At 34.1% G+C, this 17,583-nt stretch overlaps 1 protein-coding gene across 1 annotated transcript in view; it reads right to left on the bottom strand.

Moving 5' to 3' along the window:
* Positions 1-1,794: 1,794 nt before the first annotated feature.
* The window catches only part of NIPBL (Nipped-B homolog (Drosophila)), a 269,747-nt gene continuing 253,958 nt past the window's right edge, over positions 1,795-17,583 (bottom strand). The window contains 9 exon segments of the mRNA XM_012649432.1: positions 1,795-3,094; positions 3,648-3,836; positions 5,472-5,646; positions 7,168-7,442; positions 9,078-9,224; positions 13,470-13,670; positions 14,156-14,263; positions 16,765-16,955; positions 17,363-17,536. Of these exon segments, the coding sequence (XP_012504886.1) occupies positions 2,729-3,094; positions 3,648-3,836; positions 5,472-5,646; positions 7,168-7,442; positions 9,078-9,224; positions 13,470-13,670; positions 14,156-14,263; positions 16,765-16,955; positions 17,363-17,536 (1,826 nt within the window). The 3' untranslated portion in view covers positions 1,795-2,728.

Below are 17,583 nucleotides of genomic sequence, written 5' to 3'. Positions count from 1 at the left end.
CTCAACATATCAACAGAGTATTTTTTTTAAAAGCTCAGCATTTCTTCTATTACAGATTACTGAATTCTAGAAAATTCTAGAGATCACTGAATTTTCTGTCATGTGTATTTTGGTATGGATTATCTTATAAAACCAGACATTCTTTGTTAAAACAATAAACAATTTCAGCGAGGAAAGGCTAAAATTTCATATTAATATATTTAAAAAGAGGTACTTTAAATGTATCTTCTCTTCAATGCAAGTAAATAAACATGGCAAGATTAGTTAACATACAGTAAATCAACAAACTATAGATTAAGACTGAACTTTGTAAATCCCTGATATACTTGAAAAGTTTGATTTTGTATATTTGACTGCCAAGGCCTTAACTTATTTTAGTGTTAAGACCTAAAAAAATCACCTTTGAGAAATTACCAACTTTTGGTAAACTTTGGTTCATATGTTTAAGAGTTAAGGCTTATGTGTCATGTCAACATTTGGCTTATATTAACAGATAAAATATTGAAGCTTAGAATATATGAAAAATCCTAAAACTTAATTTCTAAAATTCCTAAATTTCCAATGAAGGGCATCCAAAGCAATTCATCTATGATCAACTGAGGCAACACAAGTCTTACTACTGTACATCTATTTCCTAAAGCTTATTTTATATAGGGTCCCAAGTATGGTACTCTAGGAACTGGTTTACTTTCAATAAGGATCATCTTCCTTAATGCTTGATGTTCAATTAGCCTAGTGAGACACAATTACTCCAATTCCAGGTTTAAGTCCCTATTATGACATTTATTAACAAATTACTGAATCCTTCCAAGCCTGTTTTCCTTATCTACAAAATATGGACAAAATATGTAACTAACAAGTTTTTGTGAGATTAAATAACAGCATGCATTGTCAGGTACACAGCACTAAAAATTGGCTTTTTTACTCACATCTCTATTTTTTAGTAATCTCTGGGCTGGACGTTATATATATTCTTATATTTTCTCTAACTCTTATTGGTATATTTTTCTTATTTTCATAAGCTACCTCAAATCCTTTGTTGATATAAACAAATAAAATAAAAGAGAAAAAAAAAACAACCCTAGTTTTGTCCCCAAGAATTCACAGTAAAATGGAGAAGGCAACATGCAATTAAGGGGAAGAAAATGAAGAGTGAGAACCCATTTCCTTCAAGAAAGCATTCTGAAAGAATTCCACATAGGAAGTAGATCCTGAAGTTATTTTCATAGTGGTTTAATAGGTGTCACAAAAAGGTATTTTGTGGCAATGTCACTCTTCCTCACAAATTGAATACCTTCATTTATTTGCCAATTTCATAGAACAGAATTCTAGAGGTCAATTTTTTGAGGTGATTTAAAAATAAGTACACATTTTTAAAAAGAATTAAACTTAGAACAGACCTCATCCACTGTAAATTTTAGACATTACTATTTTTCTAAGTGTCAACTATGCAAATCAAATGATTAAACACCTCCCTTTCAATTTAGTCAATATATTATATTTGTAGTAACTAATGTATGAATAACTCTTCCCAAAAATGTATGACAAAACTTTTGCAATAGAAAATAAACATAAGTAAAATTACTCTTTTCAGCATTAAAAAATAATTTGTGAAAAATGTTGTGAATGTAATTATGAAGTGTCATATTCAACTCTATTTCTAAAATAACAAGCCATCATTTTAACTAAGAGAAATGCTGGTTTTCCAAAATAGCAGGATTGTTAACTTTATCAAAGTTTTAAAAAATATCACCATCATGACATCACTAGAAAGAAATTGAAGCATACAAGGAATAAACTATAGTTTCTTTTTATATCAAAATGTACTCTGGAAAATGTGTTTGGCACAGTGCTAAATCATATATAGTTAATACTAAATATTGCAGAATACAATAAAACCCTGGAGTTAACTGTTTACACCCTCTTACGGGAATGAAAATAATAGATACCAATTATTCAGAAGTCAGCCTATACAAACTGTATAAACAATATTTTATGTTTTGCTTTGAAAACCAGTGTTATAATAAATTTACATAAAAGACTGCAAAATAATATAAATGGATTTAAACAGGTTTTTTACAATAAGAAATTCAAATGGAAACAGACAAGTAACAAAGAGAAGTAAAAAAATTTATTGCAGTATTCGCTCCACCAGATTGACTGGGGATCCCTTTTCTTGTATTGTTTTCAGGGTGACCTAATACATCAAAATCTACATTTACAAAAACTCCTTCTGCAGATAGGTCATAGATACTGCATGCTTTTTTTTTTTTTCAACATAATAAATTATATATCCAGGAGATTCTGCCATTTTACAGCCTGGAAAAACAATGCTTCCCTGGAAACTGGGCTAAGCTAAAGAAAGCCATCCGCTGCTAGGTTAAACTCCAAGAACACTTTATTAAGAACATTAACAGACTAATTTCCAACATTCACTTGTTTATTTTTTTAAACAGAAAGTTTTTTTTTCCAAGATATAAACAATTTTTGTTAAACTATAATACAGTGGGAGTAAAAATGAACTGAGAATCTGTTTCTGCTGCACAACAGCGAAGGGAGCTCCCACAAAAATGTTTGCCCAACATTTCCTTCTTTTGTTCCTGCATCCCAGGTTCCACTCTTACTCTTCATAAAACTGATTTTTTTTTTTTTTGCCAGAATGTTGATATTTCAAGTTTTTCTGCCTTTTAAAAAAATTCCTGTAAATTTGGCTGCATGTACAAATTCATTAGCTGGAAGTCCCATCCTTGGCGGCATACAGGGATCTTAAAGTCTGAACAACTTTATTTGTCAGCTTATTAGCACTTGTTAGAGCAATTTTTTTGTAAATAATGTCTGACTCTTTAATAGTGTCTACCCAAGGCACCAGTTTGCGGCCATCACGGCGCTTAGCCTCAGTCCAGGAGCCACTGTAGGAGCCTGCCATCCACTGAACACTGAAGCCATTGCTGGTTTTCTGTACTACTCTTGCAATTTGTGGTCGATCTTTGTACTTTGGACAGCAAATAGCGATGACATCCATGACGTCAACACTTTCATTCATCTGTGCTGCCAACTCCGTAGAGTCTGAATTTCGTTTTGACCTTCTCAATGACTAAAACATTGGGAGGGGGAAAAAAGACCAAGTGTTACACAAAAGAATTTTAGTGAAATTATTGTTTTTATTGCTTTTAATCCCTTGACGCCGGGAGTTGGGATTTCCCGGCACACTTCCATTGCCGGCAATGAGACGCACCGTGACCGCCAGCGCCAAGGGGTTAACATATACTTGTAAAACCATATAACTCTTAATTTGTACCCGTGTCTTTACTCTTATTGATATATAAAATTATATATACATATGAACCATAAAGCTGCATAAAACTTAGCAACAATAAAAAGGATAACACGCATTAATACAATCCAAAGAAAAATTAATAACCCTTTATGTAGGATAAATCTCATTTCTGTTTTTTTATTGTCTTTTATGTTAAACTTTCTACAAAAGGATGTATAAATGGTTAAGTAGAGAATCTCTATCTACAAAATGTTTTCTCTTATAAGTATTACATTACTTGGTGTACATTTAATAGACTGACATATATAAGCACATAAAAATCATTTTACGTAATACGCTGCGAAATACGTTGACTCCTCCTCCGCCTCACCCCTGAAGTGCCTCCTCCTCTATCCTCCCCATCACTTTCATCATCTTCTGTTTCTGCTGCTGTATTATTTTTAGGGCTGCCTCCTCCAAGCAGCGAGGTAATTGCTTTGTTCCGAGCATTTGTGCTAGCTGACACCTCCCCTTCTTCTTCTTCTTCATCAGGGTCCAGATGTTCCATGAGAAGTTTGAACTATAAAAAAAAAGATACTAATTCAGAGTTTTAAGTAAATATTTCAAGGAAGACTATCAAATTCCTAAATGTTTTCTATGGCAGTTGTTTGGTGCGGGTGAAATATGCCTTAGTTATTGTCCAAGTCAGGGGCTAAACATTTTCTATAAAGGGCCAGATCGGAAATATTTTGGCCTTTGCAGGCCACACAGTCTCTGTCACAGTTACTTAACTCTGCCACTGTAATATGAAAACAGCCATACAATACAAAAATGAAGGGGCATAGATGTTTCAATAAAACTTTATTTTATTTACAAAAACAGCCAATGGGCTAGATTTGGCCCATAAGCCATAGTTTACTGATCCTTGGTCTAAGTCATCAAACAACCAGGTGATAATAATTACTGACAGACATCTTTTAGTTCTCTGCCCTCTTTGCTCTTTACTGAGATAAGAGGATACAAGAGGAAGCAAAGGGTGTTTAAGAATTTTAAATAAGAACTAAAATATTTTTCTAATTCAGAGTATAATGTTTGCGAAGTCTAGGAATAATATCAAAACCATTGTGCAGATTCCACTCTTGGTCCAAAAAACTGTATTTATGTTCAGCTACTTGCTTTAAGTAGATTAAAATATAAAACTTCATTTTTATTTTGAGGACAGTCCTCTACAGATATTTCAAAAATATTAAAAAAATTATTTTATTGTGATAAAATATACATGCCAAAATTTACCGTTTTAACCATTTTAAGTGTACAATTCATTGGCATTCGCAATGTTGTACAACCATTACCACTAACCATTTCCAGAGCTTTTCATCACTGCAAACAGAAACTCTATACCATTTAAACAATAACTCCTCATTCATCCCTTCCCCAGGGTAACCTCTATTCTATTTTCTGTCTCTATAAATTTTCCTATTCTTAAAGATGTTTTAAAAGCACATTTTATACATACACATTCACACAGTTGTTAAGTATATAAAAGATAGGCCAAACAGGGTAAGAGGATGACTGTTCACAGTTTTACCTTTTATGAACTATAAACCATGTAATCCATTGGATTAAAAATACAGGCAGCTCTCCATATCCATGGGTTCCGCATCTGCGGATTCAACCCACCATGGATCAAAAATATTTGGAGGAAAAAACCATAAAAAATAATACAAATGAAAAACAATGTGCTATAACAACTACATAGCATTTACATTGTACTAGGTATTATAAGTAATCTGGAGATGATTTAAAGTGTATGGGAGGATGTACATAGGTTATACACAAATACTATGTCCTTTTATATAAGGGACTTGCACATGTGGATTTTGGTTACCTGTGGGGGTTCTGGAACCAATCCCCTGAGGCTACCAGGTATTGACTATAATACACACTCATATATTTTCCTATATTCTTTCACTTTTGCTTGAGTAAAATTATCAGTGGGCTATTGTTTCCTGAGAAAAGATTATGATGCAATGGGTGCAATGGGCAAGGCAAGCTTAAAGGAACTCATTAAAACTATACAGAGAAAAATAATCTTGATAGTTCATAAAGCTTGCACTTAATGTAAAGGAGGTGGCTAGCCTTCTTCCCTACACCCCAAATTTACTTTTCAAAAAAGTCCTTATGGGAAAGAAATACTTTTGGTTTTACTACTTACATCTAGATACTGTTTTACTATACTCCTCTTCACATCTTCAGTGATTTTGGAATTAGCCATATCACTCCGCAGGAAGTCCAGTGTTTGTTTTGGATGAAAATGAACTCCTGTTTTTCGGTTTATCGCTTTATCATATACTTTTGCAGATTCAGATGGAGAGTATTTCTGAATTTTACTGTTTTGGGAAAACAAAACCAACAACTTAAAAAGATATCTCAATCTATACAAGCAACATGTTTGGAGAAATTAAGTAGGTAAGAAGTATCATTTTAACAAAATTAGTTTCTTATGTTTATTTTGTAATGCCCTGATAGTGACTGTAGGGCAGCTCAGTACCAACTAAATGGTTTACCTTCTACTTTTCGAACCCCCCACCTATTTATTCTCTATACAGCAGCCAGAATGATTGTTTATAAAACTGTTTGAGATTATTAGCAACCCGGCTTAAAACTCTTTCCAATTCCTTGTACTGCTCCCAGACCTTACAAAGTTTTAAGTTATTTTGATCTTGAACTCCAGGTCTCAAGTAATCCTCCTGCTTCGGCCTCCCAAAGTGCTAGGATTACAGGCATGAGCCACCATGCCCGGCCGGTTATTTTGAATTAGCTGCCAATATTTAATATCAAGATATTCCTCATAAAATCTGGATTTCTAGTATCTTTGAAAAAGTGGGAGCTCTACCCATAGTCCCCACTTTCTTCTGTGGCAACAAGCTACAGAAACCTGAGAAAGCTCCATTTACATGACATGAAATAACCTATTTACATGAAATATACTCTTTCCAGCTAGTCACTGACCAAGTCCACTGTACTCTCATTATCTGTCCCCTCTTAACATATGACTCCGTAATTTCTAATCTAAGGTTTCAATGAATATGAAAAACCACCAAAATTCCATAGGTAGAGGCAGAAAAAGGATAACTTTAATAACTAATGGTGAGTAAAATTACAGGGTGCTCACAACAATAAATATTTTTTCTATCTCTTACTTTATAGAGTAAAGACTATTTGGGTTCTGGGTTCTGTTACAGCTCAGCCTAGTTGGTATACAACTGTTATTTTATATCTCTTTTAAATTTGTAATCTATTTCAAAGTTAGCCTGATTCTGTAATAAGGGCTTTTTAAGGAAATCAATACAGTGAATCCTTTCATTTGTAAGACATTGTCACCAAGTAAAGAAATATATTTCTTCTCCCTTGTTCAATAAGAGAATGGATAAATTATGGCATATATCACATAGAAGAATACTGTATAGAAACAAAAAGGAAAATACTCCTTTTTAAAAAAGAAATATTTCTAATATTAAAGTAAGCATGCAATCAGAATTGAGTTTTGTATTTTTTTTTTTTTTTTAAGACAGGGTTTTCCTCTGTTACCTGGGCTAGGGTACTGTGGTGTCATCATTGCTCACTGCAACCTCAAACTCCTGAGCTCAAGTGATCCTCCTGCCTTGGCCCCATAAGTAGGTGGGACTATAGGCACATACCACCAAGCCCAGCTAATTTTTCTATTTTTTGTAGAGACAGGGTCTTACTCTTGCTCAGGCTAGTCTCGAACTCCTGTCCTCAGCAATTCTTCTGCCTCAGCCTCCCAAAGTGCTAGGATTACAAGCATGAGCCACTGCACCTGGCTATTTCATATTTCTTTATTATCTGAACAGAGTAAAGTTTTTTCTCTGACTGTTATATAATCTTACCTATCAGAAAATCCACATAGATTCTTCAAATGTTGTTTTAACATCAGAAGCAATAAAATACCCTGGGAGACATTTGCAAATTCAATTAAAGGAGCTGAATTTTCTGGTAAACATTTCATCACTGAATTTATATCGTCTTCTGAATCTGAATCTGAATCTGAATCTACACGTTTCCGTGATTTCCGAGGCCTAGAAACTTCTTCTTCACTCTCACTTGACTCATTTTCCTTATTAGGTGATGATTTTCTCTCTTTCCTTTTGTCCTTTACCATAGACTGAAAGAGAAAATTATTCTGTTTGAGACACAATAAAAACAAAATACCACTAACAAATATAAGCATGCTCCATTCAACGGCTTCAAAAAGCTTCCTTAAACTATTATTTTATAAACCTCTTGACTTTCTACAAACAACTGGAGATGTAATCCTTGTGGGAAAAATTAGATTCCAAGACTAAATAAAATCATATATAATACCCACTCCTCCCTCCCCTGTAACCATTCCCTCCAAAATAATCCTTCTGAAATATCATTCAAAGGGAAACTATTTTCTTATAAGGATAGTAATAAAAGATAAATTAGTTATCAAAGTATCAATTTGGTACATAGAAGCTATTATAGAGAAAAAGCAGTAATTATAATTTAAATGACAATATAATGTGAACATCCCTAGCTTCTATCAAACTCTCCCTTTCAAGAACTTTTCAGCAAGATAATACACAACATTCCTTGAATACTTAAATCATATTTCTTTGTACTTTATAAAGATGTTAGCTCTTAGAAAGAAACAAAGTCAACTGAAGTTAAGCAAGTGTAGGGGGGAACCAAATTACAAAAGCAATTATTCAAAACATAACTGTTAGATAAAATAGGACAAACATTTACAAGTACATTCACAACAGTAAGTGATGTAAAATAAGAGAATATGATGACTAAAGTTCCTAGAAAATTATTAACTTCTCAAACTTTAATGTGTATGTTAATATTCCAGGAATTTTGTTAAAAATGCAGACTTTGTTTCAGCAGCTCTGGGGTGGAACCTGAGGTTCTGCAGCTCTGACAAGCTCTCAGGTGAGTCTGGTGCTGCTGGTCTGTGGTCCACACTTCAAGTAGTAAGGGTTTAGATACCTCTATAATTCCAGCCCTTAGGAGGTATCTAAAATAATTTCTCTGATTTACTAATTTGACAAGGCTGAGTTTTGAGCACTGCAATTTTATAAAATGAGATCTACTGGTATTATCAGGCACATGAGACTACTCCACTCAATTTGTAAAGAATTTACTAAGCACTCATTATGTTAGCACTACACCAGGGTACTTCTATAATTAAACCAATTACATTTCTCTTAAAAACCATGACAGAACATACATAAGATTTATAACAAGAAATTTAGTAAAGATTTTGGGCACACAATATGCCAACTCCATTATTATGCTGTTGTTGAAGGATAAAAAGACCACATTTTTTGTTTCCTTGTAAATAAGCTATCTAATCATCTCCATCTATATATTTTCATGTGTAATGGTGGCATCTACAGTATTGCTAGATTTACAGAATAGCAAGGTGCTTTTAAAACCGGATTTAAATGGATATGTGAGTGGACGCAAAACACTTAAGGTCAGTGCATAAAGTGAGAAAAATAAAGAAGTGGGATGGCTTATCAATAGAACAACCCACATATGTATAAAAAGTGTACCCTAAATAATCCAGAAGTGAAATGGCTTTAGATCTTTCTGAACAGAAATAAAATGGTAACCCACTTCATCTCTCAATTCAAGTACTGCCCAAGATTTCAGTAAGTTCATTTAGAAAGATTTTATATGTCTGTGAAAAGAATGAAAAACAAAACATTGAAAATAGCATGCCTGAACTTTGACAGATACATTAAGAATAGTAATGTGTGTAACTTACCTCCTTGAATGACTGCAGTAGGTTACTACCAGAAACTGAGAGTGTAATGTCTATATGATGCATTATAAACAACGGCTCTTCCTGTGTCTGGTATGGAAAACAGGCTAGATTGTCTGCTATATACAAGAGCATAGTCACTTCTGTTTTCTGTAAATTTTAAAAAAAGGTACACACATTTAGTGGATAATCTAGAAACCCAACGAAAAAGCTTTTTTAGAAAAAAATATTACAGGGTACTTTCACCTCAGTTAATGTTACAAAGAGACACAGAATGAGGGAGAAAGACAAAGACAGAAAGAGAAGGGGAAGGGAGAGAAAAAGAGAGATGGGCAAAGGGAAGAGGTAGAGGGAGACAGGTGTAAGACAAAGGGAGGAAGGGGAAGAGAAATAGATTTTATAAAATAATCTTATACCCATTTTAGGAGATTTTATAATGACTTACACCATGCTACCTCAAGAGGGAAGAGATGAAATTTTTCAATGCACCTAAGTGAAAATCCTTGAAGTTTTCTTACAGAGTATTGGAATCTTTATGATAAATCCATACCACATCAGAAAGTATACATGAGTTCATAATTATGTCATTGTGCTTCTAACAGTTTAGCTCATATGGAGATCAGTTACACACAGATACTATTCCACCCTCAAAAATAAGTAGCAATTATAGTACTAACATGGGTTTAAAAAAAATGCAAAATTCATGTACTCATAAAATATTTGTCAGTTTCCTCTGTATATGTAATTTAGAATGTCAGAGTTGTTTTGACAGTGCTACCAGGTTCACATTATAAAAACTCTGAGGTAGGCAAAATTTAAGAGAAAAATTACAGCTAGTACTAGTTGTTTGCTTTAAAGAAAATATAACTTAAACAGAGACTTTCAGCATTTGATGATCATACAGAATATAAACAAAAAGGCATTGAACATTTATAGGTCAAGGAAAAAAAAAAAAGAAAGAAGGAACAAATAGCAACCAAAAAACACTCCCTCTTACCATCTACCCTCCCCTACCATCCAAACAACATAAAACCTAACAGCAGCAGTAGCAACAACAAAAATCCCATACGACAGATGGAGTAAACTTGCTATTTATGATAATATTACTGTCACTCTATTTATTTTAAAATATGCATCAACACCTATATGTTACAGTTGAAAAAATGCAGACACAGAACCCTACCTCATCTATTAGTTTTAACACTGTAATTCATATATGTATGTACTTTTTCCTGATAAAACTGAACAAACCTTTTCAAAACTCTGAAATTCTTCAACTTTGGTCATAAAAGTCCTATATTGTTTTTTCCTTTCAAATTCGAACTTCCTAAAAGAGTAGACTGTTCCTCCCATGTCTTCCCCACTACTCTTAAATTAAATCTGCTTTTGTCCCTCACTGCTTGATTGCTTCTGTCCACCAAGTTCACCAATCATCCCACGCTTTTTACTTTTTATTCTCCTTGACTTCTCAGTAGCATCTGACACTATTATCCAATTTTCCCTCCTGAAACCTTCTTCTTCCTTAGTTTTCTCTTCCTAGCTCTTTATTGCCCTTCTATGTCCTTCTCAAGCCAACTCCTTTTCAAATTGTCTTTAGCAACAGTCCCATTATTCTCTCAAGTGCTCAGGATAAAAATATTCCAGTTATCCTTTAACTATTCTTCTCACAGAGTCTCATTTAATTTACTCCTTCCTTATAACATTTCTCCTTTCATACTATCCATTCTTTTTCCCCCTACTGTCATCATCATGCATCAATATCAATATGAACACAATGCTGAGAAATTCACATTCCTGAAACGCTCTTTGGTACCTGTCCTCACCATTTTATTCAAACACTTTCAATGGTTTTCCATCATTTACAGGATCCTCCATATCCTAAGCCTCAATATGATCTTTCTGCCTCAGTCAAATAACAATCTATTCATTATTTCCCACACATTCTTATTTTTGTATTTTTATTCACATTTTTTTACCTCTGCCTGGAACATCTTTCTCCCTCCTACTTTATACAGTTGCTCCCTCTCATCTAATACCTCTAGGCCTTCAGTGATCTGTTCCTCTTCCGACATCCTTTGTTGGAGATAGTCAGAAGAAAGCACTACCTTATGAGAGCTAGATTTCCAGTTTAGAATTTCAAATACTGAGATGATAGAATATCCAGTTGGTGACATAGAACACAGTGAAACCGGATAGGAATGAAGCTCAGGAGAGAGACAAGGACTGGAGCAATATCATCAATATAAACCATGAGGTACTCAGGATATAGTAACCTTAATCACCATTTATTTTCTTTATTTTTATTTTGTGCCCTATTTTTATTTTTTTCTTTATTTTTATTTTGTGCCCTATTCCTACAACTTGAAGTTAAAATCCTCTAAGTGCAAGAGGACTACATGATACCATTTTATACTCTTAACATAGTGTCCTACACACAATGCAAGCTTAATGATGATGATGATAATATGATGACGATAATGGTGATGATAAATTATATTATGAGCATTAGGTATTTTTTTTTTTTTTTGAGACAGTCTCTCACTCTGTCACCTGGGCTAGAATGCCATGGCATCAGCCTAGCTCACAGCAAAGCAACCTCAAACTCCCAGGCTCAAACGATTCTCCTGCCTCAGCCTCCAGAGGAGATGGGACTACAGGCGCACATCACCACGTCTGGCTAATTTTTTCTATTTTTAGTTGCCTGGGCTAATTATTTTTTCTATTTTTCTTTGGTAGAGATGGGGTCTTGTTCTTGCACAGGCTGGTCTCAAACTCAAGTGATCCTCCCCAGCCGCAGCCTCCCAGAGTGCTAGGATTATATGCTTGAGCCACAATGCCTGGCCATATTCTGGGCAAATAGATGTAATATTTATTTGCTAGTTCATATCTCTAAACATTTCATGCTGTACTTAAAAAGAAGAGGTTTAATGAGTTATCTACACTCTGGTAATTATAATTTTGCTTTGTTATGAAAATCTGGTGTCAAGCTAACAAGTAATTAAAATAAGAAAAAATATCTCATCTTTTTAAGGCTGCCATTCACATAGATTCATCTGTAAGTTTTATGTGGGCCGATACCACATCTGTCTTTACTATTTTATGTCTAACTTCTTAGCACAATGGCTGACACACAGCAGGCACCAAATAAATATTTGAGTAAAAAGAATACACAAATTAAAAGGTAAACTTAAAAAAAAGAACATTGTTTTCTTGGCTTATGGTCCTGGCCAGTGCAACTTGTACAACAGCCAAAAGTGTCAAAACTGTAATTACAGTAGTCCCCCCTTATTCATGGTTTCCCTTTCCGCAGTTGCAGTTACCCATGGTCAATTGTGGTCCAAAGATAGGTGAGTATAGGACAGTAAGATATTTTCAGAGAGAGCAAGAGAGAGCGAGTGAGCAAGAGAGAGACACCACATTCACATACATTTATTACAGTGCATTATTACAAGTGCTCAATTTTATTATTGTTAATCTCTTACTACAACTAATTTATAAAATAAACTTTATCATAGTCATGTATGTATAGAAAAAAACATAGTACAGTCATGTGTCGCATAACGGTGTTTTGGTCAACAGTAAACCACGTATACAACGGTGGTCCCATGAGATTATAGTATCATATTTTTATTGTATATTTTCTGTGTTTAGCTATGTTTAGCTATACAAATATTTATCACTGTGTTACAACTACCTACAGTATTCAGTACAGTAACATGCCATACAGATTTGTAACCTAGAAGCAATAGGCGGCCTAGGTGTGTAGTAGGCTATACCATGGGTTTGTGTAAGCATATACTCTATGATGTTTGCACAATGACAGAATCATCTATGTATTTCTCAGAACGTATTCCCGTTGTTAAGCAGCACATGACTGTATATATAGGGTTCCATCCTATCCATGGTTTTAGGCATCCACTGGGGCACAGGGGTCTTGAAACATATCCTTGAGCATAAGAAGGGACTACTGTAGACAAACGCAGGCTCTTCATTAAGGAAGCCAAGGTGAATAAGGGATCTCAGCAGCCAAAAACCTATTATTCTCTAACAATATTTGAGTTGTAGAGAAAATGAGAGAAATTCATTTTATTTATTTATTTGATAGTTTAGTGATGTACCTTATTTAAACATAGGCTTAAAGGAACTGTTATCAAAATTTATAAGATACTCAGTATGGAAGCACGATAATACTTTATTCCTCCTATTCATTCCCATGTAAAATTTCCTCTTCAATTTTAATGACATACCTTGTAAATAACTTAGTGGATTAAGGAAACACATTTAATAAAGTTGCTATCACATACTAAAATTGTAATATTTAAAAAAAATGGTGACTTTTAGCCATAACGTTTCTAGAACATTTATTTTCTTAAAACAATAAGTTTGTATGCTTACTGCTGTGTCATCAAAGAGGTTGAGTAAAGAAATAAGAAAAGCTCGTCTGTGTTGGCGGTTTCCACGGATCATGGAGTAAAGGTGTGAACACAAAGCACTAGAGGACTCGTCTTGTCTGAAACCCCTTACAGGATCTTTTAGGCACGTGTTGATTGCCTGTTGTACCTGGTAAGACATCTTCATACCAGCCACTGCTTTCATCTGAAATCAATAAAACCCTCATTTTTGTCAGGGAAATTAAGAGTCAAATTAAAGGTATATATTGAACATTACATTGTGAGGCTCACTTCTTTATTTAGCTTTCTTATTTAAAATAATAAAATCATAGAATGAAGTGCCGGAAGGAACATTAGAGATCATCTATTACAATCCCCTCATTTTATACAAGAAAAATTTGAGGCCCAGCAGAATTGCTGCTGCCAAGATCACAGAGTAGAGTCTAAAACCCATGCTTCCTGATTTTTAGTCCATTGTGCTTGCTGGACTGCCACCTCTAGCCTAATCTTAAGAATTAATTTTAAACTAGAATAAACAGTTCAGGGGACAAACTTAGTTGCACGTTCAGAAGGTAACTACTAAGCAAAACATTTTATTCTAATTATGAATATGAGCAAGACATTTACCATAGAAATGGTTTACTAAAGAAAGATGTTTAAATTTAGGTTATACAATTTAAAACTACATACATGAATGAATCCAGCATATTTTTTGTCTATTTCCACAAGCTGCTGATCAGCCTTGTTCCGCATAGCAGGTTCTGGGTCTGTGCCCATAGCAATTAAATATGGCACACACTGGAAATAAAAATAAAAGATTTATGAGATATCACAGTAGTAAAAGCTTTAAATGTATCTTGACATATGTCAAACTTGTATATGTGGGATATATGAATTTAACCTTATAGGCTTTCCTATAAAGGCCATGTTTTAGTGTTATTTTAAAACTGATAAATCTTTAGATTTAATTTAAAGCAAGAAAGCACCAGAGAAGCAGCAAAAATACTGATATGGTAAAATTTAAAGAATTTCAATGTAAATTTAGAGGTTTTAAAAAAATATTCCCACACTAAGATTATCTATTCAAGATTATGATACATACTACAAATGTATAAACCAATAATTTTTCAAGTTTGACTGAATTTGCTTTGTAAAGATAATACATGGCAAATAGCAATTTGTTTTCCATACTCAAAGCTAGGAAAATATAATTTTTTTTCACAAAGTTGATTTCAGATGTGGCTTCAAGGATCAGATAGTTAGTAGCAGCCATATTCATTGTACTTCTAAAGTTAAGAAATACCACTGCTACGTTAAATGCATCTGAATCAAAGAGCAGTAAGGCGGCCAGAAAAAAACAATAATAAACATAATATGACTTTAAAATATAGACATGGCACTAAATAAAGTGAATGATCATGCATTAAGTACCAGATCAGGAAACAAAAAAAGTCTATAAGGAACACTATTGGCTTAACTAGCAAAATCTGAAAATGAACTATATGTTAGATAATATTATATCAATTTTAAATTTCCTAAATTTAATGATTGTATTATGTTTTTGTATAGTTTTATTATGTCCTTGTTTTAGAAAACACATGCTGAAGGCCGGGCCCAATGGCGCATGCCTGTAATCCTAACACTCTGGGAGGCTGAGGTGGGAGGATTGCTTGAGGTCAGGTATTCGAGACCAGCAAGAGCAAGACATTATCTCTATAAAAACAGAAAAAAAATTAGCCAGGCGTGGTGGCACATGCCTGTCTGTAGTCCTGGCTACTCAGGAGGCTGAGGCAGGAGAATCACTTGAGGTCAGGAGATTGAGGTTGCACTGCATTCTAGCCCAGGCAACCCAGCGAGACTCTGTCTTGGGGTTTGAGGGGGGAAGAAAATACATGCTGAAGTGTTTAGAGGTAAACAATCATAGTATCTGAAACTTCCTATCAAATGATTCAGAAAAAAGTAAATGTATAGAAAGAGATAAAGCAAATGTGGCAAAATGCTAATAAATTATCAATATAGGTGAAGAATAAAAAGGAATTCACTGTATCACTTTTGCAATTTCTTTGTAAGTGTGAAATGTGAAAAGAAATTTAAAAAAGCAGATAGAATAATAACAAGCACCAAGAAAGATCCCTAAGTATTTTAGAAAGGTGAGAGTCTCAACATACTGTTGTACATTATAATAAGTGATCTTGATGATGATCACCAGAGTCATCATGAAGAACAGGCTAAATATTCGTTAATGTGCTTTGTTTCAGGACACAAGGAAGACCACAGCATATTTAAATATAGCATATTTTTTAAAAGGTTCCATGAAATATAGCCAAAATAAAAATCTTGGAGAGTACAGACTTTGGATATTTAATAAATTCACTTTTGTAGTCTATGGTACTCTTCTGCCCATCAGATGGTGGTATATTAATACATCAGCATTGGCCGGGCACGGTGGCTCCTGCCTGTAATCCTAGCTCTCTGGGAGGCCGAGGCGTGTGGATTGTTTGAGCTCAGGAGTTCGAGACCAGCCTGAGCAAGAGCGAGACCCCGTCTCTACTAAAAATACAAAGAAATTAATCGGACAACTAAAAATACATAGAAAAAATTAGCCGGGCATGGTGGCACATGCCTGTAGTCCCAGCTACTCGGGAGGCTGAGGCAGAAGGATAGCTTGAGCCCAGGAGTTTGAGGTTGCTGTGAGCTAGGATGACGTCACGGCACTCTAGCCCAGGCAACAGAGTGAGACTCTGTCTCAAAAAAAAAAAATACATCAGCATTGGCTGCCAATCTTTAGTGATATGAATATATGTCTTCATTGTACTATTTTGTTCTTATATCAGTGCTGTGAGGTATTGGGTAATTGATGTTATCTTCAACTTAAAGATGAAGAAATTGAGCTCAGATTAAATAATTTACTTTTTTGTGAACTAAAACTCCACATTGTTAATCGGATTATACTCTTAAACCTGGTTAGCCCTCTTGACATTATATATTGCTGGTTCTTAGGGATAAAAGTAAATGAATTAAAACAAATCTATCACCTCTACTTAGAAAAGTAATTTGAGTACATGTTCTACCAACAGAAACTGAAAGTCTGCCTAATAAAGACATTATTATGAATGTATAGTATTTTGCAGTAATGATAACCTAAGAGATTGTATAAAACTTAGACTTTTAAGAGATTAGGACAAAGAAGGTTAAACATTAAGAGGAATAAAGAACTACTTATTCTTTAATCACAGTGTCTTTAAATGACAACTAATCTGGCTCTGATAGTAAGTGCTGCTGCTATAAAACATGCTTACCTGAACTGGATGAATAAGACCTTGATTTAGAGTCAATGCAATGACATTTAGGGCAAAATGGCGTACACTTGACTGGGTGTGAAAAAACGCCTCAAGCACCTGTTTGAGGTAAAGCTGCATGATGGAACTACTCATCCCTGAGGAAACATCACCCATTTCTTTTAAGTCTTCCTGTTTTGCAACTTTCTTCCCTACAAAAGGAAGCAAACAATAAACACATATCAAGAGCATGTATATTAACTTTACCAAATATTCCCAAATTAGGCCACAGCCAAAATCACAAAATGTCATAGCTAGTACTCTACCTCAATGTTTGTTAATCTTTTTTTTTGTCTGTGTCAGAGACCCCTTAGAACCTGATGAGAACTATAATCCCTCTCCTGCCTCAAAATATGTTAATGTTTACAGACATATAAAATTTCACAACTATTTTAGGGAGTTTAAGAATACTCTAAAGTCTAGCTATGAACCTCACCATAAGGACTCTCATAATTCCTTTAATAGAAAAGGAAATTTAGATATTTGGTTTAAAGAAATGAATCTTACAGTAGCATAACTACAGCTATACTGTGAAATTTAAAAATATATTTTCACTTACAGTCTCTATCTGCCTGCTGCATACGTGTATCTTCTTCTTGTAGGTAGGTCTGGAGATTTTTTAACACTTGTATTTTTAAATTTACCGAGGAATTCTTATCAGACAAAATATTATTATATAGATTCTTTACTTCTTGCTCGAACATTAGACTTGGATGCTGAATAAAGGCAAATCCTAAGGAAGAGGAAAAAAAATCTCTTCACATATTCATATTAAAATTA

This window comes from Propithecus coquereli, unplaced genomic scaffold, assembly GCF_000956105.1.
Source record: "Propithecus coquereli isolate 6110/MARCELLA unplaced genomic scaffold, Pcoq_1.0 Scaffold110, whole genome shotgun sequence".
Lineage (NCBI taxonomy): Eukaryota > Metazoa > Chordata > Mammalia > Primates > Indriidae > Propithecus > Propithecus coquereli.
The sequence above is the reverse complement of the archived record's forward strand: the minus strand, read 5'-3'. Positions and strand labels throughout refer to the sequence as shown.